We start from the raw sequence: 24718 nt of genomic DNA, 5'->3' as shown, positions 1-24718 counted from the left end.
TGGCCTACCCGTCCTTCCCGGGTCCGTCGGCGACTCCGGCCCAAATACAGGAATTCCTGTCGGCCATGGCTCGCCTCTTTGGGGCGTCAGGTCCCGCTGGTGCGCCTTCGGGCCCTGTGGTCCCGACTGGGGAGCCTCTCCTTTCCTCGCCGGTGGCTCCGGCCCCCACATCGCTGGCGGCTCCGGCATCGCTGACGGCTCCGACCTCAGCGCCGCAGGACCTCCTTGGATCCAGGCCTGGATCCCAGTCGACGACGGTTGATCTTATAACACCACCACTGACGTCGACCCCACCCAGCACCACCTCCGACGTCGCCCGCTCCTCGGCACGACGTCGACCCCAGTTTCAGCCCCGAAGGGGACGCGGCGTCGGGCCGGCGTCGAATGATGCCGTTCTCGACGTTGCTCTGGGATTTCTATCCCCATGTCCCAGCTCCTTATTTTAGGCCTGTTGTACAGCCTGAGGAGGAAGGGGACGACTGGGAGGGGTCTGAGGACCCTCTCGCAGCTGATGCGAGTATGAACAGGACTGGGCGGAGGATTTGGGGAACGCCAGTGGTCTGGACACCTCACCAGACCTTGGCATGCTCACTCCTCCTACCGTGGCCGCGGAGGAGGGTGCTAGTTATGCTGTGGTGTTGCGTAGGGTGACCGAGGCCCTACACCTCGTGCTCCCTACTGTGGCCCTCAGGACTAACCTCCTGACAGAAGTGCTTCAGCCAGCAGCTACTTCTGCGGAACCGCTGATCGCCTTCAATGAAGCACTTTCTGATGTTCTTTTGGGCACCTGGTCTAGGCCCACCACAGGGGCTCCTGTTGATAGGAACGTGGCTCGATGCCATCGCCCGGCTCCGGGTGACCCCATTTTCCTCTCCCAACACCCCACCCCTGAGAGCCTGGTTGTCCAAGCCTCTGCTTCCCCGACCACCTTCCCTTCTGCACCGCCGGATAGGGAATCCAAGAAACTAGATCAGTTCGTAAAGATTTTTTCTCCCGCCAGTTCTGCGCTGCGGTCCGTGAACACCGCATGCCTCTCTATGGGATACGGTGGCGCAAGTGCTGCCTCAGTGTCCGGAGGAGGGCCGGACAGCTCTCTCCCAGGCTGTTGCAGAGGAGAGAGACGCAGCTAAGTTCATGATTCGTTGTGGCCTAGACAACACCGACTCACTGGGCAGATCGATTGCAACGACGGATGCAATCCGACGCCACGCCTGGTTGAGGACAACTGGATTTTCGGGGTTATGTCCAAAACACACTTCTAGACATGCCTTTTGATGGCCGTCGTCTCTTCGGCGACAAAGCAGACAGCGCGTTGGAGTGGATTAAGGACTCATGGGCTACGGCCAAGTCCTTGGGACTCTCTGCAGTCCGCCTTCCTCTGCCTTCTGCTTTTCGCTCCTTTCATGGCACCGGAAGGGGCGCCCCGCAGCGTTCGCAACAGAGCCATAATCCTGCGCAGCAACCATCTCAGCGCGGACGTGGGTTCCGCCGTGGCGGACCAAGGGGCCAGCGGGTAGGTCAGTCCACCTCCACACTGGCCATAACTGCCTCCAAACCTTCCTAGTCTGAACCTTCAGGCCTATCAAACGCCAGTGGGCGGCAGGCTTCGCCATCACCTCCCCCACTGGCGCACCATCACTTCGGAAAGGTAGGTTTTAGAGATATTCCAAAGGGGCTACTCCCTCCCCTTCGAGGCTACCCCTCCAGCCATGCCACCTCGGTACCACCGCATGTCAGGGGATAACTTTGTGCTTCTTCAGCAGGAAGTAGCGGCCCTCTTGGCCAAGGGGGCCATCGAGCACGTTCCGACGCCAGAAGTAGGTTGTGGTTGCTATTCCCACTACTTTCTGGTACCCAAGAAGGACAAGGGCCTGCGTCCTATCTTAGACCTCCAGAACGTCAATCGCTTCCTCCGCAAAGAGAAGTTCAAGATGCTCACTATGGCTCAGGTCTTGTCTGCTCTCGATCCACAAGACTAGATGGTAGCGCTGGACTTGCAGGATGCTTTTTTCCACATCCCAGTCCTGCGGGCCCACCGGCGTTACCTGTGGTTCACGGTAGGCCACAAGCATTTTCAGTTCACCGTGCACCCTTTTGGCCTTACCAGCGCCCCTCGGGTGTTCACAAAAGTGATGGCGGTGGTCGCAGCCCATCTGTGCAGATCAGGGGTTTCAGTCGTCCCCTATCTCGACGACTTGGTTGTTGAAGGCGAGCTCGCTCCACACACTCGTCTCCCACCTCCAGACTACAGCTGACCTCCTGCATTTGCTGGGGTTCTCCATCAACGTGCCGAAGTCGCACCTGATTCCCTCTCAGAAGCTCCTCTATCGGAGCGGTTCTGGACACGGCATATTTTCGGGTCTATCCTTCCGAACAGCGATTCCGGGATTTTCGGGCTCTGATTCCGATCTTTCAGCCCTTGTCCCGGATTTCAGTCAGAGTGATTCTGAGGCTGCTGGACCTCATGGCCTCCTGTATCCTGCTGATCGATCATGCCAGATGACATATGCGGTCTCTGCAGTGGGAACTGAAGTTCCAGCGGGTGCACCATCAGGGTAACCTGTCCGATCACGTCCAGATCTCGGAGGGCACTGCACGACAGTTGCAGTGGTGGCTCACAAACCGGCATTTGGTCTACGGCAGATCCCTCTCCCTTCCCCAACCGGAGTTTACATTGGTGACGGATGCGGAGTTTAGAGGCCTCTGGTCTCCCGCGGAGTCCAAGCTCCATATCAACCTTCTGGAGCTTTCGGCGATCCAGCTTGCACTGAAGGCATTCCTTCTCTCTGTCATGGGGAGAGTAGGGCAGGTGTTCACAGACAACACCACCACCATGTGGTACTGCAACAAGCAAGGCGGGGTGGGGTCGTGGACCCTCTGTCAGGAGGCTCTGCGTCTCTGGACATGGCTGAAACATCAGGGCTTTTTCCTGGTGGTTCAACACCTGGCAGGTTCTCTGAACACCAGGGTGGATGAACTCAGCCGCAGGTGCATGATAAATCACGAATGGCGTCTTTACTCGGAGGTGGTGTAAGGTCTCTTTCAGCAGTGTGGAGAGCCTTGGTTAGATCTATTTGCCAGCATAGAGAACGTGCAATGTCATCAGTTCTGCGCAATGGAATTTCCAAGGTGGCACTCGCTCAGCGACGCTTTTCATCGCGAGTGGAGTTGCGGGCTGTACGCCTTTCCGCCTATACCACTTCTGCCCAGAGTGCTGAAGATCAGGCGCGACTGAGGACAAGTCATCCTTGTGGCCCCAGACTGGGCTTGAAGAGTATGGTATCCCAAGCTATTCCGGATGAGCATCTATCCTCTGATCAGACTGCCTCTTCCGTAGGATCTTCTGTCGCAGCAGCAGGGGACGGTCCTTCATCCGAACCTGTCCAGTCTCCACCTCTTTGCGTGGAGATTGAGTGGTGGCAGTTGATTCCTTTCGACTTGCCTCCTGAAGTTTGTGATATCATTCTGGCAGCCAAGCGTCCCTCCACTAAAGTGGTATACGCCTGCAGGTGGAACAAATTTGTGGCATGGTGCACAGCAAAGGCTGTGGATCCCCTTTCTGCCCCTCTTTCTGAAGTTCTCCTGTTCCTTCTTTCTTTGGCCCAGCAGGGCTCTTCTCTGGGCACTATCAAGGGCTATCTTTCTGCTATTTTGGCCTTTCTCAGGCTCCCTGATCAGCCCTCTCTTTTCAAGTCCCCTGTTGTAAATAGATTTCTCAAAGGCATTACACACCTTTTTCCTCCTATTCCTTTCGTGATGTCTCAGTGGGACTTGAACCTGGTTCTTACATACTTGATGTGCACTCCGTTTGAGCCCCTTCACAACTGTCCTCTTCGTCTCTTGACCTTCAAGACTACCTTCCTGGTGGCCATCACCTCTGCTAGGCGAGTGAGTGAACTCCAGGCTTTTTACTGTAAGCCTCCTTTCCTATCAGTCCTTCCGGACAAGGTTGTGCTCAGGCCCCGTCCTTCCTTTTTGCCAAAAGGTATTACGGCCTTTCACATTGGGCAGACTATTACCTTGTCCACCTTCTTTCTGCCTCTGCATCCTTCCAGGGAGAAAGGGATACTCCACCGTCTGGACCCAAAACGTGCGCTCTCATTTTATCTCAACCATACACAACAGTTCCAGGTGGATGACCAACTCTTTGTTGGCTACGTTGGCACCAAGAAAGGTCTGGCAGTACACAAGAGGACTATCTCCCGCTGGTTCGTCTTGTGTATCAAAGCCTTTTACTCATTGGCTAAAAAGGAACCTCTGGTGGGACTGAGTGCTCATTCCACCAGAGCTACTGCAGCCAATACTGCATTGGGACATGGTGTCCCCCTGCAAGACATCTGTCAGGCAGCCACGTGGGCCTCGCTGCATACGTTTACTAAGCATTATTGCTTGGACAGCCAAGTCCGGAGAGACTGCTTCTTTGGCCGTTCTGTTCTCCTTGACTTTCTGGTGTAATCTTATTTCACAGACCCACCACCGGGGTTGGTATTGCTGGGGTATCTGTTCTAAGGTAAGGAATCTATCACTATATGTTTCTTTCAGATGAACAAGTTACTTATCTTCGGTAAGAAACAATAGTATTGATAGATTCCTTACCATCCCACTCATCCTCCCCGTTCTGTGAACTGATTTCTAGGGTTAAGGTCATCCCTTTCAGGACCCTAGTTTCAATGCACCAGTGGTCAGTTTCTTGAATGGCTCTGCGTTACTGGCGCGGAAAGTCGTGTACAGAACTGACGTCATCGTGCGTGGGCGGCGTCTAAGTAGCACCCGCGACGTCATCTCGGCGACCACGACGCCAACAACAGACGCTGAGCCGCACGACGCCACCTACCGACGTGCAGGGATACTGCTGACCAAATCTTTCCGGATCCAGTCTGACGCCTGGGGGTAATTCTAAGGTAAGGAATCTAACACGACTAATGTTTCTTACGGATATATCGTTACCAAAGGTAAGTAACTTGTTCGTCAGTGCTGACCCTCAAGACCTGGTCGATGCTGAAACTGGCCTCTGCGCCAACACCTTCCTATGCGGCGATGGAGAAACTGAGCTCCAGACCACTGTTGATGACTGGCAATGAGGACATCAAGTCCCCGATCTTAGCGGGGCTGCATCAGGACCTGGACAGCAAACAAAAGTGCCTGTTCATCCACCCAGTCATGGGCAAGATCCTAGTCTTCGAAAGGGAAACTTCTTCCAGGCCTAAACTTCGACCCCTGAGCTGGCACCGAACAAAGTGACAGAGCCACCTGCCCTGTTCCCCAGATGCCCCACCTCCCCCATGCCCATACACACCTCACCCACTGCTTCTGCCAGAGTAACTTGAGGTGTCCTCCTCTGCTTTTAGGAGCCAGGCATCCTATATGGCACCTTCAGCTATTTCGATCAGCTACTTGGCCAAGGTCATTCTGATGATCTCTGGAATGACTACAGCATGAATCTCCCAAGTGATCCTAATTTAGACCACTGATGACATCACGGCCTAACATAACGTAATTCAGACGGCTGCAACCTTTCACAATGTTGACATGTATGTCACCGAGGAGGAGGATGGCTGTCTTCTGAAGATTATCTCCAAATTTGAGTGTATGGTAGAATTACTCCCCATTCTTAAAGGCATGCTAAATTAAGCCCCCGATAATTTCAAGTAGCCTGTCAAGGCTAGGGTATTTCTCCTTGTGAACTATCCTACATTAAGCGGCAGGTTCCACCCAACTCCTTTGTGGTGCACACTAACCGCACACACACCTCCAATGATGCTCCTCCAGATAAGAAGAGCAAATAATAGACATAATGGGCAAGAGAATGTCAATTTATGCGACAGTCCATTGGCAAAGATCCCCTCCCCCAAGCAACCACACTGCTACTAGAGGCAGTTGCAGGCTTCCCAGCAACAGGCTGGGAGAATGTACAATAGCGACTCCTGCAGAGATAATGAGTAGGGGCAAAAGAGCCTCCTGCAAGTGAGCTGTCACTTTCTGCAGTGACTTGCTCCGCCTCTTGCCCAATGACACATCACCTGTCAGGGGGAGGATAAGTCAGCTTCCTCTCACCTCAGACAAGTGGGTCCTAGCTATAGTCCATCATGGCTGTTGCCTCAAACTACACGCGACCCTCACCATCCCACACCATACATACACTCTAAGCAAGGAACACTCTCCCTCCTTCAGGAAGAAGTGTAGGTCCTCCTACACAAGGGCTAACTAGAGAGGGTGACCCTGCAGCATCCACTCCTTCTACTTTTTAGTTTCCAAAAAGGATGGCTCTCTTGGATCTAACCTTGATCTGAGGCCCCCTTAACCATTGCATCCTATCAGAACATTTTTATATGACAATCCTGCTAGACTTCAACCCACTTCTTTAACAGGGCAACTTCATGACGGCCCTTAATCTCAAGGACACCTGTTTTTTCTTCCTCATCCACTCTGCTCATTGACTATACACAACTAATTCAAAGTACTTATTTACAAAGTGCCTAGCAGTGGTGCCTGCATTTGCAAAGGGAGGATATTCATGTGTTTCCCTACCTCGAAGATTGACTGATCAAGAGCAGCAGTAAGCTGCAATGTCTAGCATCCACTCAAACAGTGGTGTCCCTGCTCCACAGCCCGGGCTTCACCATAACCTCTACCAAGTCCCACTCTCATAGTATGGACCGTTATGCGCCTTTTAGGAATGAGGACTTTCTGCATCACCATCACGCAAGACTTCACATGCATTCCTTCCAAGAGTTCCACGCGGCTCAATGGTCTTAAATGGAGGGTCACTAGGAAGATAAGTTAGTAGAGATCAGGGCACGCCTCTCTGCAATGGTAGACTAACTTGTTAGAAGTCAGGCCTTTTGCTGAACCCGTACTAGTGACCACTACCACAGATGCCAGGATGAGGCGCACATCTCAACAACATCACAGTCCAGAGAATGTGGCTTTCTCAACAACTAGGTCACCACAATGAATACTTGGAACTGCTAGCCATTCACTTAACTCTTAAAGCCTTCGTACTAGTCATTCAAGGCAAGGTAGTGTTCATCAAGACAGATAACATGACGCCATGTACTACCTTCAGAAGAAAGACGGCCTACAACCACCTCACCTCTCGCACTTGTATTTAGTATTTATCATTGTTCACTCTTTCACAAAATTTATCTCATGGCGGAGCATCTCCCAGGGGGCAATGGCATCTGCTCAGCAGGATGCATCAAGTTCACTAGTGGGAACTCCACCCCTAGGTTCTTAACAGATGCTTCCAATGCTGGGGCACCCCTCAGATAGATTTATTTGCCATCCCAGAAAACACAAAATGTCCAAGCTTCACTGCCAGATATCCACACCCACAGTCTATGGGCAATGCACTGTGGATGAATTGGTCAGGGATATTTGCCTATGCTTTTTTACCGCTCCTGCTGCTTCCCAAAACTCAGACAAAAAAAAACACCAGTTATAAAGGAAAGAGATAGTTACTTTGTAGGGTTGGCATCTTTCCAAGGGAAAAATATGGGCATAGGGTTTGCAAATAGAACTTTTTATAAAAAATAGTCTCAAATCATTTGTAATATTTGCTTTCGGTCTGTGTTTACTTTAATTATAAGTCAGGGATAATTAACATAGCCCTAGAACAATATGAGAAGAAATATAAGGGGAAAGCACATTTAAATTTGTTCTAGAGTTGCTTTAATGATCCCCGTTCAGCAGTCAAAGCAAGCAAAGGCAGAAAAGTCATGTTAGCACATCTCGCTTAGTTTGCCACCTTTTCGAGCGAAAAGTACCGGTCATTAGTATGGAAAGGCCCATAACACGTCTATAAGCCTTCGTAACATGAGTTTTAACTATTAGCATCACTAATGAAGCCCTAGAACAATATATGAAAAGAAATAGAAAGCAAATGTAAATATGTTCTAGTGCTGCTTTTATGATCCCTGACTTATATTTAAAGTAAACAAACACAAAAAATCATGAAAAAACTTCTTCTGAAATACACAGGAATTTTTATGCCAAGGCCAGACGGATACTCAAACGGGGCTCTGTTACAAAACGAAATGACCTTGAGTTTGGAAAAGAGCCAACCCAGCAGTATCTGCTGAAGTAATAAGGGGGGATTTATTGTCTGTAAAAGACACTCCCCTGAATGCCGCCTACCAACCTTGATAATAACAGAACAAGCGGCATATATAGGAGCCACCTGCGCTGAACTCCAGACCTGCTGTAACTTGAAGGCCATGGAAGAACACTAACGTGTTTCAATTTGGTGGTGTCCTCTTCCACAGTGATTTCCCTCTGCACAAGCTGCTGCTCCTTGTCCTGCTCTGCTGCGGAGAAAGAGACAGTTTTTTCGCGCCACTTCTTTTTTAAAAGCAGCTCATATGAACGGTTCACATTCTCACGTGATTTGGGCCGCAGCAGTGACATACATGCTTAGAAGTAGTGTCTGAGGGCTGGGGGATGGGAGGGGGGGGTTCGTGTGTTTGTGTGTGTGTGTGTGCGCGCATCTGTCTGTCTGTCTGTCCACCCACACTACAGGGAACACTGGTCAAGAAGACCATGGAAGCCAAGAAGGGATGGCTGCTGGTATTGGCAGCGGAGGTACTGCAGTAATCGCTGATTGAGAAGGTGGAGGTGAATCCAGAATGGAGAATAGGCTTGGGAATACTCAGAATCAGACTCTGATGGAAGTCTGTACGCTTTGAACCACGAAAGCCACTCTGCTAACGTGGTCAGGGTGGTTGTTTGTTGTCTCTGCGTCCAACCATGTCTCAATGTCGAACCATGTGTTAATGTTTAAGTTCTCGACAACATGTGAGGTCTCAATGTCAACGGTGCTCTCCTCCTCGATGTTGTATGTGTTCTCGAAGTTGAACCAGCTCCTGACTGCGAGCAAGTAGGTACTGTATCTCTTCTCAACGGTAACGTTGTTTTTCGACAGATCTTCTCCCTTATGATCTCCTTCTGCTGGAGTTCTCAGAGCTTGACATAGGGGCACTGATAAAGGGAAAAGTCTCTCCTCGCTCTTCAGAAATCTGTTCTCCCTCAAAGTGCACCTAAAGAGTGTCTTGCAGTGACAATACATCTTAGGGTTATGAGAGTCTGGCAAATATAAGATTCAAATCCAATGCTGGTCTGTTTTTGACATTTTTCTGCCAAAATCTGGGCAGTTCGCAAAATGCCATGACAAATATATTTAGTTTCAGGAAAGATCTAAAAATACTTCATTCTCTAAAGGACTTCGAGTGAATCAGCCTTGAAAAGCCACTGAAGAACATTTTTGAGGAAAAAAACTTTAAAAAGGTAGAGCTCTGCTCCAGGATCCTGGCAACAGGAGCTGGAAAACAGTGCTGAGATAACTGCCACCTGTAGGGCATGATGGGACACTGGAGGTCACGAGGCGCTTAAAGATTCAGTGTCCTATTCTCATTGTTTTCAGTGCTTCATTGCCATATATTTTCCTTTCTCTTCAAAAAGGAGCAAAAAGAGTTAAAGGGTGTTTTTAAAAGACACTTTTTAATTTGGCGCGCCAAAGGCACACCTAAGGCAAGCCAGTCTGCACCCGAATAGGACCAGGGGCCAGGGTTGCTGTGTCAGGAGGCTTACTTACTCTGTTGTACAATTGTGTGCCCCCCTCCCAATACAGCTTCTTCCCTTCTGTCGAACTTAGATCAAATGGTTACATTTCAAAAGTGGTTGCATTGTAATTTTAGGACTAGTCTCCTGCACTGTATAGTAGTCGCAACTCCGATAGCTCAATTCATGTATATTAAGGACAGTTCTACCAAGGGTGGTAGCAGTTTCACATTTTGTAACCTTAATTGCCAGTAAAGCACCATGTGGAGCCTTTTGATTTTCTCATTTACCACAAGCCAGATGCGGTTGTTTTGACCAAAACTTGGCTTAATTCAGCCTCAGGGCCTGATGTGATAATGGCGCTGTCCCTTCCTATCAGATCCAGAGACTGGATCAGGAAAATAAAAAAGGTGGTTGGATAGCTACTGTTTAGGTCTTGCCTGACCCAGCGCATGTGCTGGTCTGGCGAGACTTATTGAGAGGGCTCCAAAAAGTGCTACCAGGCCAGCCTAGAGCTACAGTGCAAGTGCGCGGGCGCGCGCACCGCGCTTTACCGCGATTACTTTCACTTTCGCGGCCGCTTGGCATAGCCAATAGGTGTCGCTTTTGGGACCTTATAAGAATTTAGTTATGCAACTGTTGCATGGCTAAACACTTATAAGGTCCAAAAGGCGAGACCTATTGGCTATGCCAATGCTTGTTTTAAAGCATAATATGGGTGCACAATTAATAAATTTGTAATTCCTGGCTATGAAGCGCAGATTTTTTCCTTATCATTAACCGATAAGTTCACTTTGTGTGGAGCCCGTATGTACCAACCTTTTGGCAATGTGACCAACTGAAGTTTAAGTATCGCTGAGGCCCTTGCACCTTATATTATGAAATTCACCAATTTTATTATTATTATGGGTGATTTTAACATTCATTTTGATGATTTGGAGTGCAGATATCTGATAGAGGATTTTGAGGCACTTGAAATGCAGTTGATTACAAAGCATTAATTAGACCCGTTTTTTTCAAACCTTAGTAATATTCATTCCAACTCTCCCCTTCCTTTGCCCTGGACAGACCATTTAGTGGTCCCGTTCGGCTCCCACTACGACTAGGAAACAACACCGAATTCTTCACCCAGCCCATAGTATAATGATGCCCTCAATCAGTTGATAAAATAATGCAAAGGCCTGGAAAGAACATAGAGCAAAACATACAATCAGGAGGACAAACATATTTACAGGATGGTCTTAAAGGACTTTAAAAAAATTACTGCATCAGCAGAGCTAATTACTACTGGTATGAAATATCTGCGGCGAGTAACTGCCCAAAACTCTTTTTAGAGTTGTTAAGAATTTGTCTGACCAGAACTCTACTGCCTCTACTACCCTGCTTACCCAAGGGCAATGTGAGGACATTGTTAACTTTTTCCTAAAGAAAACAGAGGATATTCAAGACACTTTTTCTGATACATCTAGTGCCTGTGTAGATGAACATTTGCCATCTGTGTCAGGTGGACTGAAAACTTTTGCCCCAATAGAGGTGTCTTCATTCATCTCCTTGTTGTCTGCCATTAGGTCTGGCTCCCCTGCCATATTGATTAATTTGGCCTTGTTTACTATGTTACCTTTCATCCAGTTTTTAAATGCTTTCCTAGTGGAAGGCAGGGTGCCTTTAAGAGGGCCTTAGTTACTACCCTACTGAAAAAGACCAATCTTGACCCTCGTTTATGGTCAAATTACAGGACAATTTCTATTTTGCCTACTTTAGCTAAGGTTCTGCCATGTACAGCCTATGTGGAGCAGAAAGGGATCTTGCATCCATCGCAATCAGGATTCAGGGCGGGTTACAGCAATGAATCCGCTCGTCTTGGTATCATGGAATATCTGCGCCGCCAATTAGATTCTGGCAGTTCAGTTGCACTGAATCCATTAGATCTCAGTGCAGCATTTGACACTGTGAAACATTCCACTTTGCTGTGTAGTCTGGAAGGAATGGAAGTGCAGGGTACAGCCCTGGCTTAGCTTAGATCTTTCCCATATAATCGCACCTTTCAGGCGCATTCACATCCATACAGTTCGAAATCCTATCTGTTATCCTACTGGGTGCCTCCGGGCTCTACACTGAGTCCTCTCCTGTTCAATTTATATGTCAAGGCTCTTGCTGACATTGTGGAGCGCCATGGGTTGACTCTTTTTTTCATATGCAAATTGTGTCCTTACCTACTAAGGACAACCGAAACACGGAAGCTCTTAGCACCTACCTGGCCCAAATTTCGGCTTGGATGAACATCAGTTAGCCGAAACTTGATTAGGACAAAACAGAGATTTTGTTGGTAGGCAACCATCCACTTCTCTGGGGTCCCATCGTTGGCTTTCCAATCGGGGCTCAACCCCCTCTCCAATGCAGGTGTTCAAAAGTCTGGGAGAATGAATTGATGATAAACTATCCAGGAGTCTCCAGATTAATAAAGTAGCTTCCGCATTCTTTGGTATCCTTAAGTGGCTGAACGAACCTTTGGCATGTCTACCGGATTTGGCCCAACAAAAGGTGGTTCAGACCATAGTGATATCCAGAATGGATACAGAAACGTTCTATATCTGGATGTGGCTAAATTTCTTCTCAAACAGCTTCAAATTGTTCAAAATGTGACAGCCCCTATGCTTCTTTTTGTGTTTGCGATCAACTTTTTGTGTTTTTGTGTCCAAATACACTCCCAGCTACACCCTGCATCTAAAACCATGTTATGTTATGTTAAAAACAATGTATAAAGCGCACGTTCACCCAACGGTTTCTTGGCACTAAACCATTTAGACCTGCCATGATTCCCAGGATCAGGAAGTCCCGGCAGGGCGGGCAGTCTTTTGCATACCTTGGTCCTAGATTGTGGACTGGTCTGCCACTTTCACGGAGAGCTTGTGATTTGCTCTGAGTGTTTTGGAAGAAGCTGAAGACGTGGCTTTTTCCAGTTGCATTACATGATGTTGGGCATAACTTTAAGACCGGTTTAATCCGTACAATACGATTTAACAGATTAAGCACTCTTGTTTGATGAGGAGGCCAGTGCTGGGAAACCTGACAAAGATAGCCATGCGCTTTACAAGTCACTTTAACAGAACTTTAACATGACATGATTTCAGTAGAGATTCTGAGAGAGAACTAGGATTTCAGGTAAGAAACAGTTCCTTTTTCAGGTAGAAACAAGAAGCAAAGGCATTAAAACCTCATTTACAGAATTATGTAGCCTGAAAAGAGAAGATGGTTTCAGTCACAAAAAAGAAAGTTGATCTCCGAAAAATGGCTCTCGTACATATATGACTGTGCATTTTCAGAGCAAGAAGACTGTGGATGGTGAAAGAGATACAACATGAATACTAAAACCTATGCAGTTTCCAGGATATGTTTCACTTGTTAAGTAACTGACAATTTTTTTTTTTTTCTTTTTAGTCATGTTCACCTGGGAGTAAGAAAATGCACAGCTCAGCACCTATCAGAAGTTGTAGCACGGATGGGGCCAGGGCGAATATTGTCTGGAATTAAGGACGTGACCGATCGGATTTTACCTGCCATAGCAAAATTTGCTCAAGATGGCTCACAGGAAACCAGGTTAATCAATACTCATTTACATACTTTCAGTTTGCTTTTGTTCCCATAATGTCTTTTAGAAGAGTACTCTTGAGTAAAAGAAATGTCTCAAGAAATAAGACATATTAGATGTTTAATCGTATTCTACTTTTCCTCAAAATGTAACCTTACGGCAGATCATTGGTGGGTCCTCCTCTAAGGCGGAAGAGCGTCGCCTACAGCTTATAGCAGTGCAAAGAAGGAAAAATAAAATGATACCAACATGATGTTATCATTTAATTTTTCTGTTTCTCTTGCTGAATCTCGTTTTGGAGCGGGCTTGTCTGTCTACCCAGCCAGCAGGGGGTCGTGTAAATATGTGCACCAAGTGCACATGATGCTTTGGCCGGCCCTACTGGGCTGGCCAGTCATGCGCATTTAGCATGTTCCCCCCCAGGCTGTAATGCACAGCTTGGTGGAGAATGTGCACAGGCTTCCACAGCTTGTCTGAGCGCTGAACCAGGGTGCTCAGAGCAATCACAACGCTGCATTGCAGCATTGTGATTGGCTTAGGGGAGACTATTTGTGCTTCCTGTTCTAGCCGGACCGAGCAGACGACGATGATGGAGGAGAGTCGGCAGCTTTTTAAGGTAAGTGCTGTTTATTTTCTAAACTCCCTACACTGTCAAAAAAGGCTTCGGTACCACCTCCACCTTCGGTCCCAGGTGCATGCCGAGACACTGCTTCCCATGCCCCGCCTTCGGGCCCGGTAAAGAAGCCTGCTAAGCCTTTAGGCAACTCGGGCTCGAGTCAGCCTACCCTCGGTACCAACAAGCCAACTCCGGCACCGAAGAAAAAGGCGTCCTTGACCTCATCCACGCCGACCGCTGTTCCCACATCGAAGCACTCAGCGTCGAAGGCTAGCACCAGTTCTTCGGCACCGACAGCACCCTCGGAGCCGATTAAAAGCCGCCCGCCGAAAGGCCCCGATACTTCCAAACCGAAGACCTCGGAACCGAAAAAACAGCACCCGGCTCCAACTAATAAAGACACTTCAAAAATACTCTGTTCCAAACCTAGAACCGCTACCGAGTCAACGCCCAAAAAAACTTACGGCACTGAAGCCCTCGGCACCGAAGGATCTGTCTCCCACAGATGAACTGTTTCGACCAGATCCTACCCAAAAGACTCTAATGAAGGATCCTAAGACTGGTCATTTAATGCTCAGCATCAAGAAGAGACCACTAGACATGCCTGCGCCCGCACCACCACCAAAGAAGAGAGACTTTGCCACCTCTCCATTAAGGATTCCTTCTCCTCTTCCTCCTCCTCCTCCCCCCCCCCACACCACTCTCCCACACCATCACCTACCCCAATAGATGATGATGATGATGATGATGACAACACCTCAGACGATGCACGGGGAGGTGCGGACGATCAACCCCTTGGGGACCCTACCCCTACTGGCTCCCCTTACCCCTGGGATGATTACAGTGTCCCAGAAGTCCCTTACACCCGACAAGATGATATTTATCCCTCCAGGCCTTCCCCCCCAGAAGACAATATCTTGTTCAACCAGCTCTTTCAAAGAGCTGCCCAATACCCCGGGTGGCCCTGCATACAGACCTAGTAGAGGAGAATTTTCTTATGGATACCTTTGACGCCACACAAAGGTCCACCTCAACACTGCCCATGCTTAAAGGGCTCATTAAGCACGCACCAGATATCTTTCAAGACCCAGTCAGGGCTCGGGTCATCAACCCAATAATAGAGAAGAAATATAAAGCCTCCCCTACTGACCCAGTATACATTAAGGGCCCCGCACCACTAGACTCCCTAGTAGTCTCTAACTCCAGGAAGAGGGCAAATTCCCAAACGTCAGGTGACGCACCACCACCAGACCAGGAATCCAAACTCCTAGACGCCTCTGGCAAATACACAGAGTCACAGGCAGCAAATATTTGGCACATTGCTAACACCCAAGCGCTCCTAGCCAGGTATGACAGGGCACATTATGACGAACTTGAGTCTATAATGCTGCACCTCCCTGACAAATACAAAAACAGGGCCAGTGAGCTAATCCAGGAGGGTAAGACCATCACTAATACCTCCATTCGCTGTGCCCTAGATGCAGCAGACACCGCCTCAAGGGCAATCAACACCAGTGTTCTTTTGCGCAGGCATGCCTGGTTACGTATATCAGGTTTTAAACCAGAAGTACAGAGTTCTATACTCAATCAACCTTTTGATGAGCAACACTTATTTGGGCCCAACGTAGACGTATCCCTTGAAAAAAGTGAAGAAGGATACAGACACCGCCAAATCTATGGGAGCCTTGCAATCGCAAGCTCCCAGACGATCCTTTTGTCGCTCATCCTTTATAAGCACCCATCGAGGCTACTCCTCTGATAGCCCCTCACCTCTTACAAAGCTCCCACACAATCCGCCTTTAAAAGAGGTTACCAAAGGGGTGGTTACAGGGGGAATAACAGCAAAGGCAGAGGCAAAAATAACAACTCCCGCTCTGCCTCCACACCTACCCCATGGCTTCCCTCCACTTCCCCCTGACTATTCCACACCAGTCGGGGGAAGACTCCACCAATTTCTCCCTGCCTGGATAAACATCACTTCAGACAGGTGGGTCCACAAAATAATTCAATCAGGCTACTGTCTCGAACTAACATCTACCCCCAGAAGCATTCCACCCAAACACCGTCCAATGTCACAAGAACATCTGTCACTCTTAAAGCAGGAGGTAATCTCCCTCCTACAAAAGAGTGCAATAGAACCAGTTCCCCTGCACCAACAAAACAAGGGGGTCTACTCCCTCTATTTTCTCATACCAAAAAAGGACGGATCTCTAAGGCCTATTTTAGACCTCAGACCTCTAAACATATACATACATTCAGACCACTTACACATTGTCACACTTCAGCAGGTCCTCCCTCTGCTTTCCCAGGGCGACTTCCTTGCTACTCTAGACCTCAAGGACGCCTATTTCCACATTCCCATTCGCAGCGCTCACAGGAAATATCTAAGATTCGTAGTGGACGGTCAGCACTATCAATTCAAGGTGCTCCCATTCGGAGTCACCACAGCACCAAGTGTGTTCACCAAGTGCCTAGCAGTAGTGGCAGCACATCTAAGAAGACAAAACATACATGTCTTCCCATATCTAGACGACTGGCTCATAAAAGCCAAATCGTACAATCAGTGTGTACAACACACTCACGCCACTATTCAACAACTTCACAACCTGGGATTCACAATAAATCACGCCAAGTCCCAGCTCCAACCGTCCCACACGCAACAATACCTCGGTGACACCATAAACACCTCAAGAGCGCTTGCCTATCCCAGTCCCGCCAGGATAGCGAGCATCCAAGCTGTTCTCACCAGATTCCAACCGCAACACTCTCATTAACGCTCATCCTAGTTGCTCCGACTTGGGCCAGACAGCCATGGTACACCACACTGCTGAAACTCTCAGTAGTTCCGCACCAAAAATTACACCTCTCTCCACGCCTCTTAACCCAGAACCATGGAGAGATCCAACACCCAGACCCACCTCAGCTCAACCTAGCGGTCTGGCTCCTGAAATCCTAGAATTTGGTTACCTTAACCTTCCTCCTGACTGTATAAACATCATCAAAGAAGCTAGACGGCCTACCACTAGAGCATGCTATGCAGCCAAGTGGAAAAGATTTGTAGTATACTGCCATAACAACAACACTAATCCCCTAGATGTGTCTATCCAACACATCATAGGCTACTTACTACACCTCCAAAGATGCAACCTAGCCTATACCTCTGTCAGATTGCATAGCAGCATATCTACAAAATAGACAGCACCTCTCACTTTTCAGGGTACCTGCCATAAAGGCTTGGTATAGCAGGCACTCTACAGGCCCGGTTCTCGAGGGTGGGCCGGGTGTGTCATGCCCACCCAAACATGAGCCTGGCCCACCCAAACATGAGCCTTGGCCCTCGCAGTGAGGACATGAAGGCCAATAGAAAATGGGCACTTTAATTTAAAACATTCCTCCGAACGTTGATTTTCTTCCTATTCTGGAAGATGCATTATTGGGCCTGGGTTCTTTCTCACAGCCATCCCCAATCACCCAACTCCTTTTAGAAAGGTGGGCTGTGTTGTGCAAGTACAATAGGAGCATGGCGAAGGGAACAAATTCTTTATTTTACACCGAGTAACTTTTGCCTACTGTCCTGTGCTGCGTGGATATTTCCATTTCTGTTCAGCATTGGCGAAAATAAATTTGTTTATTCTGATTCACCTTTCCTGACTCCTGCAGCTGCTTATCAGATCAGGCTGTGACACAAGGAGTAGGTAAGAGAATGTGTTACTATTTGTTTTTATTTTTTAAATCTGCACAGGCCCAGCGAGGCACATACTTTGTGTACGCTTCACTTAAATTGTTTTTATCATTATCATGGCCATGGATACAAGACAACAATAAAAAAATGTCCAGAGAACTGGTGATTAATGATCCTGCTGGAGAGCAGTCCTTTGCCTCTTGGTATTTTTGAAATGCAGATAAGCTGTATTTTATTTAGATAGCTCAGTGGGTTACTGCCTTTGTCACAGAGATTCTTGTGTTACTTGCACTTCAGAAGTTACAATCCTAACATAGGACAGTGACCTATGAACTGTCATCAAAGAGCTGCATACAAACATGAATGGTATAGTTAGAACTTCACTTTGTTTGTGTTACTATATAGTTAGAAATTCCCCAGTCTTTCATATTTGAATGTTGCTATAAAAAGAGTTTGGGTCGATATACATTGTTATTTGTAAAGCCAACCCCCAAACTGGGTTATGCTTTAAATCCGAGTTTGTCGGTCTTCAGCACACACCCTCTTAAAATATACTGCCCACCAGTATGGATGACATGTAATTCCTACATCTTGTAATCCTCATTGGCTCATGTGACATTCCCTATATACTTATTTACATACTTGTATGATTCATTGTCTCTGTATAATGTGTGTGTGATGTAAAGTACTGTGACACCCTACACTGATATGAGTAGCGCTATACAACAAATGAGAGGTGGCTACAGAGAGATGAAGGGCACTGTTGGAGGGTGGTAGTAATGGTATCTGCGGAAAAAAGAGGTAAAGGTGAGGCGCCAAAAAAATATTTCGCACTAGCGCTAAAACTGGCCCTGTCATGGCCTTACTGTTTTTATTCAATTAGCAGTCAGGTCATTAGGTCAACTGTGGAGCATATTTTAAAGTGTGTGCTAATTGTATTTACTGCTATATTTAATGTTTTAAGTTTGAAGATGATTTTACTAACGTTTTTTACAGGAATAATGAAAGTAGAGCTGGATGGTCGCTGATATGGGGCTGTGGCCCAAGGTCAGCTGTGAGATAAGGTGCACAGGAAAGGGATGGTAGAAAAGTGGATAATCGGGCCTGGAAGTACTTGTGTTGAAACCTGGCCTGTTGGAATTTGAGGGCTTGCACTTAAGTCCAGACATTGCTCTTATTTTCAAATAACTCTCCACATGCTCTGTACGCTCACAGAATTGATCCATTGTATCATGGTGACTGTTTGCAAGTAAATATAATGTAATCTAGGGCTTGTAGGCTACCACAAGAAGCGACAAATTGGGCCCGCAGTGGCCCACCCAAATGCACCCTTGGCCCACCCAACTAAAAATTCCTGGTGCCGGGCACTAGTATCAATGTCACAGTTGGCCTCAGAATGGTGTGCTGTAGCTACAGAGCTGTAACCTCATAGCACCTCAACTAACTTAAGAAAATGAGGCATGTAATTATGCTGCAGGGGACGCACCTATCATAGACGGCTCTAGCGCTTTGCCATGCAGTCAGATGCTAACACATTCTATGCATCGTATGACATTTACTCGCTCGGAGTGGTGGTACTAGTAGACAAGACCTTACATATCCGCATCTCCCAGACGTTACCTGATATAGAGTGCACACAGCTCAAACTGATAAACCCAGATGGCCCGCTATTGACTCCGTTTTATTTCCACTCATTTTAATGGATGCTGGAAAATATTAGCCCACATCTTATCATGAGTTAGTGATGTCTGTACTGTTTTGAGTAAGACCCCGGAAAGCTCTTGGTCCATTGACAGATGCATCTCTTAGCCTCGTAAAAAGTATCATGGTTATCTCTACTATATCATACTTAGTTTATTGGATTTAACTCTAGAGATCTTCAAACCAACTGAGATTCTTCCCAGAATTCTCTCTGACCATTTTTAATTGTTCTTATTGCATTTGAGGAATTACAAAGTCAATTATTTTTGCCATATCAAAAAAACCATGTACCTATCACACACTGCCATAAATAAAACAGTAATAATTTGTGACTTAGCAAACCGTAATTTTTTGGGGGATAATTTTGATGTTCTGTATAAGTAGATATTATCCAAACGAGTGCCGTGTTATCAACTAACCTTACATCTTAATACTTAATACAACCCACATAACAAACACTGACAGTTACATAAAATAGTCAGTAAACAGAATTTCATTTATAATAAGGAGCATAATGTCTTGAACAGCAGTAGATCCATACAGATGACTTTGTGCGCAGTTTTCACGATCCCTCTACAGGTATCTTGCACCCATTTTTCACCTTGGTATAGTGCACATTCCAAATGCCTGGGAGAAGTCTAAATCCAGATTATTTATAACACAAGATGATAGTGTGGAAGTGACTGTCCTCCTCTCACTCTATCCCAACCCATGTGGACAAAACACAAATGAGGGCATGTATGAACACAACAACCTATGTCAGACCTGCATAGGTATAGGTTCAGGGAGGTCTAGTATCATCTTTAATTGTGTTCTGAAGTGCCAGTAGTAACTGATCTTATTGTTCCCTTATTGTTCCCTTTTGGGATGCTTATGGAAGCCTGAGACCTTTTCTCTGTGGAGTGCCATGCTGTCAGCTTCAGACCTTTTAGTGCTGCATTCATCCATTGTTTGAATGTAAATGGTCGAGGATCAACTAAGCCCTTGGGTCCACGCTGTTACATTCTTCCTCAATGTGGAGTGGGATTTTAATGTGTGTAATGGGTCTTTATTTTGGAAGTACTGCTCAGATGCTGAAACTACAAGATTTGTCTGTTAACATTATTATACACCCACACCCTCCGCTTGAAGGATTGCTGTCTGCCGACTCCTATTCCTGGGACTATCTGGATTCTACTTGCTGAATTGAAACTTGCCACCGCGCCTCGCGGCCCCCGCTTCGCGGGAGCCGCTCGAGGGATCGAGACTCTGCTGCCTATTTTCTAAAGTGTCACCGGTGCTTTCATTCCACGCTGCCCGGTTTGCTGTATTATTTCCGAGTTCAACGAGGGGGTGTACCTGGACACTCTGATTACCGCGAGTGCCCGGCGCATTCGGGACTGCGAGGACCAGGGTGCTGTGCGTGACGCTGATTAGCTGCACCTGGTCCTCTTCCCGAACTCCTCCCCCAACACCTTTATCAAGCACTGTAGCTCTTGCTCTATGGGCTCCGCTTGAAGGATTGCTGTCTGCCGACTCCTATTCCTGGGACTATCTGGATTCTACTTGCTGAATTGAAACTTGCCACCGCGCCTCGCGGCCCCCGCTTCGCGGGTGCCGCTCGAGGGATCGAGACTCTGCTGCCTATTTTCTAAAGTGTCACCGGTGCTTTCATTCCACGCTGCCCGGTTTGCTGTATTATTTCCGAGTTCAACGAGGGGGTGTACCTGGACACTCTGATTACCGCGAGTGCCCGGCGCATTCGGGACTGCGAGGACCAGGGTGCTGTGCGTGACGCTGATTAGCTGCACCTGGTCCTCTTCCCGAACTCCTCCCCCAACAACGCCTCCCTTAGCCTTATAAATCGCATTCCCTCTTACACGCGCTAGCGGGACGCGCGCGGGTCTTAGCACGGGGCTAAGACCGGGCAAAGAGCGGGCCGTTTGAGGCCGTTAGAGAACGGAAGAGACCGGACCGGGCCATTCCCCTAAAGCTTTCAATTCTCTGTGAACTGTGTACGTATTACCACATGTAATCTTATTCCATTTTTATCGTTTAAAGGGCCTGGGCAGGTTTGCAGTGTCTTGCTTGGCCATGGAAATGTCAATGTCCACAAACGTACATTCCCCTCTGGGGCCACCCACTTCTTAGTGGATACCTAGCATAGTAAGGCTGACTGACCAATCAATCGAGCACTCTATTATCCTAAAAAGCATAGAGAAAAACTTGGCCCAGTAGCAAGCAATGATGGGGCACTCACAAACCATGTGGAAGAAGCCACAGTCGTCATTAGCGCATCTAGGGCAGGCAGACCCAGTAAGTGCACCCATTTTCTCAAGACACTGGGGAGTGTGGTAAGATAATCTGCGGTATTCCGGCATGATGAAGCACAAGGGGATGACTAATTCCCATGGGGTCATCTTTGCACTCTCATCTAGGGAATCTTTCATTTGGAGTTTTAGATTGGTCTGGCTGCATTGGGTATTGGGGATCATTAAGAGGCTGAGATGTCTCCCTGACCCAACGGGCTAAGAGTGACTTTGGGCTCCAGGGGCATGTATTCCTGTAGGTTGTTCAAAGTAGGATGGTAAACCGTCAGGGTGTGGCACAATTGTAAGTATTAATAAAATTGGGATTTGTGAAGCGCAAAGTCTATCTGTAGCTCCATAAAGGATTTCATCAGTGAACCATTTCATACATCCCCAGCTTGGAGATGCCGAAAAGAAGCCACCGATCAAAGCCCTCCAATCGGGCCATTTGTAGAAGCCAGGTGCCATGCCACAGGGGTCTCCTGTATGGGGTCTATGCTCCCAGCGGAGCCAACGGAGGGCTGACTGCCAACACAGGAAGGCACTAGTGTTACTTAACAGAGTGTCTAACATTGCCAAAATTGTATCTTTTTGATCATTTATTTTTCCCAGAATCCACATAAGACAAAAACACTGTTCAAGTTCTGATCTGCTCCGTTTTTATCATGTTCTTGGCTGGAAGGTATTTAGTCACATAGACTTCTTTCAGTCTTTGTGAGATCACCATATCAGCCGTAAACTGTATGATGTATAGTATTCTGTGAAAGTAGACACTTTGTGTATGTTTTTTAGTGGGGATTATTAACATAGATTCTTTGGTAAATTTTATTTGAAGAAAAGTAGTGATAAACTAGCTGGTCATGTGTTCCAGAACCTGGTTGCCACTTATTTACAATGTATCAATTGTTTCTTACACTTGAGAGTAAACCCATCACTGTTACAGGTGTAGATTCATATTTCATTTGCCTGTAATCCTTATGGAATTTTCTCAACAACATAGGCATTCCTCTCCAAGACAACCTGAATGGCTTTACATCTGCTTCAATGATAAAGTAGTGAACATAGGATACCTATGTATATGGTGAAAAAAAGACGTTTTAGGGAAGTCAGCAAAGCAACAAATACATTTTTGTTAAAAATGTTAAGTTCTTTGTAATCATTTAAATACATTTCTTCATTTTAGGTACTATGGTCGAAAGATGCTGTTCCTTTTGATGTCTCACCCGGACTTTGATAAAATGCTTGAAAAGTATGTGCTGCCAAAAGATTTGCCCCATATCAAGGAATTAGCCAATAATCTACGCCAAAAGGTAATGAAACCATTGTTTAATTTTCGTTCAACAAATTTGCTGCATGTCTCTCCTTTTCTTTTCCTTAAAGACAAAGACCATTTAACTTCAATTGTGCGCATGTAAAGTTTGTTTATTTTAATAGGCTGTAATTTGCCTGGCTAAATGTAATTTACAAGCTGCAGGGTATATACATGTTCTCTTCTTTAAAAGTAGAGATCATATTAAACTTTTGTTTTTCTAATCATTGACTTAGTTATTTTTTCTGATGTCCTGATTTGAAAAATAGAAATTGCAATTCAGTGCAAGAACCAGCCTGTGTTGAATTGCCTGATACAAAAACAAGTCTATGCAGTTAACAGTGTTGTTTAACTCGAAAGTATAATCACATGATTTACTATTGGAATTTGGCACTTTAAAATCTGCAACCAGTCATGATTTGTAATGTTGCTATATCATTTTCTCACTACTTTAGTTTAAAAAAGTTTGACAAATTTCTTGAGGATTAACACAGTTCTTCCAGATCATGTGTGTTTAGTCTTTTTAAGTGATAGATTTTGGTAGCTGCTAAAACTATCAGCTGTGTTTGCTCCACAGCTTTCATTGCAAGGACAGTGAGTCTGCTTTTATTTTGTATTCATTTTAGGTGTTGTATGCACCTGCTTTATTTGCCAAGTACATTTTGTGTTCTGCTTTAATAGCATCCTTCAAGGGTGATGAGCTCATGACCAATATGTATGTATGAAGTTTCATGTATTAGTTATTCAATCTGCCTTCCGATTTGCACATAGATTTGTCCGTAGATTCTGAATAGCAAGTTTCTCGTATACAATTTTCACTTCTTGATGCCTTATTTTTGCAAACTTAGTTTTCTATGCAAGTCTTTCTAGGAATACTGATTTTGCTCTGTAGTTCAATATGTCAGTTTTGGGGTTTTGGTCTTTGTAATAGTTTAGTTTATCAGTTGGTGCCAAGTGGCATACTACATTAATCACTAATGGTCTTTCTGATTTACCAGTCATTTAACTCTAATTTTTCTTTGCTCAATTTTAGATTCTTCTCTTTTATCCCTCTATGTTAGAAATGGGGTTTCTGGTTGGTTAGGGCATGCACCTAAGCCAGGCAAAACCCACCAATCTAGTCAGGGCAACGGAGTTACACACTGAAAATAACCCCTGCCCACCCCCTTGGTAGCTTGGCAGAGCAGTTAGGCTTATCCCAGAGGCAATGCGTAAAGCGTTTGTGCAACACACTAACACAACAGCGACACACTAGGCACACCACAAAAGAAACTCCACACAAGGTTATATAAAAATAGCATTTGTATTATCCATAAAATAACATTAGAACACAATCACACAATCACTGTGCCGCTAGGCACTTTCATGATTTCAAAGGGATTACATAAATCACTTAGGCCAATCGGGCCCTTGTCATAACATCAGTTAGGGCGACCAGTAACTACTGGTAATATGGCACTTAGCACAAAGCATTAGGCATAACATAATCAGCAGTCACCATAGTAAACACTTGCAGCGTGCACATATTATCAACACATCCCCTCACTGTACAGGGAGCAATGTAATACCTAAAACATAATCATATCAGGGCATAGTGCCTATAACTTGCCAGAGGGCCACATTACCTTATGAGGCTGTAATCCTCCACGCAGTGTGGAGTACAGTAGTCTCCGCTCCCCCCCTTAGTGTATTGCGGTAATGTACTCGGGCCCCCATCCTGGGCTCGCCCCGCAATGCCCTTTTCAAAAGTGAGGGCTAAGGCAAATGGGGCCGGCCGTGCTCTTATTCAGAGCAAGGCCATATTCTCTTCAAGAGAATGCCCCTGAGGGCGGTGAGACCTCAGGGGTAGCTGCTCACTGCCACACAGGGCAAGTAGGGTGATGTCGGTGCGGCTCCTCGCCTGGTCTCTTACAGGTCCCGCTGCCACAAACAGACTGCCCCGCTCTCTGAGGGAGTCTAACTCGTCCTCGACTCCCAC

At 46.7% G+C, this 24718-nt stretch overlaps 1 protein-coding gene across 2 annotated transcripts in view; it reads left to right on the top strand.

Moving 5' to 3' along the window:
• TOGARAM1 (TOG array regulator of axonemal microtubules 1) overlaps positions 1-24718 on the top strand; it is an 846610-nt gene that overhangs the window by 616755 nt on the left and 205137 nt on the right. For both annotated transcript variants that reach the window (XR_014968891.1, XM_085626936.1), the window contains exons 16-17: positions 12994-13152; positions 22615-22741. Coding sequence is in view for 1 of the 2 variants with exons in the window: in XM_085626936.1 (XP_085483062.1) it covers positions 12994-13152; positions 22615-22741 (286 nt within the window). In the remaining variant the exon portion in view is untranslated. The remainder of the gene's footprint in view (positions 1-12993; positions 13153-22614; positions 22742-24718) is intronic.

The sequence above is a fragment of the Triturus cristatus genome, chromosome 9 (assembly GCF_964204655.1).
Source record: "Triturus cristatus chromosome 9, aTriCri1.1, whole genome shotgun sequence".
NCBI lineage: Eukaryota > Metazoa > Chordata > Amphibia > Caudata > Salamandridae > Triturus > Triturus cristatus.
This window is presented reverse-complemented; position numbering and strand designations above follow the sequence as displayed.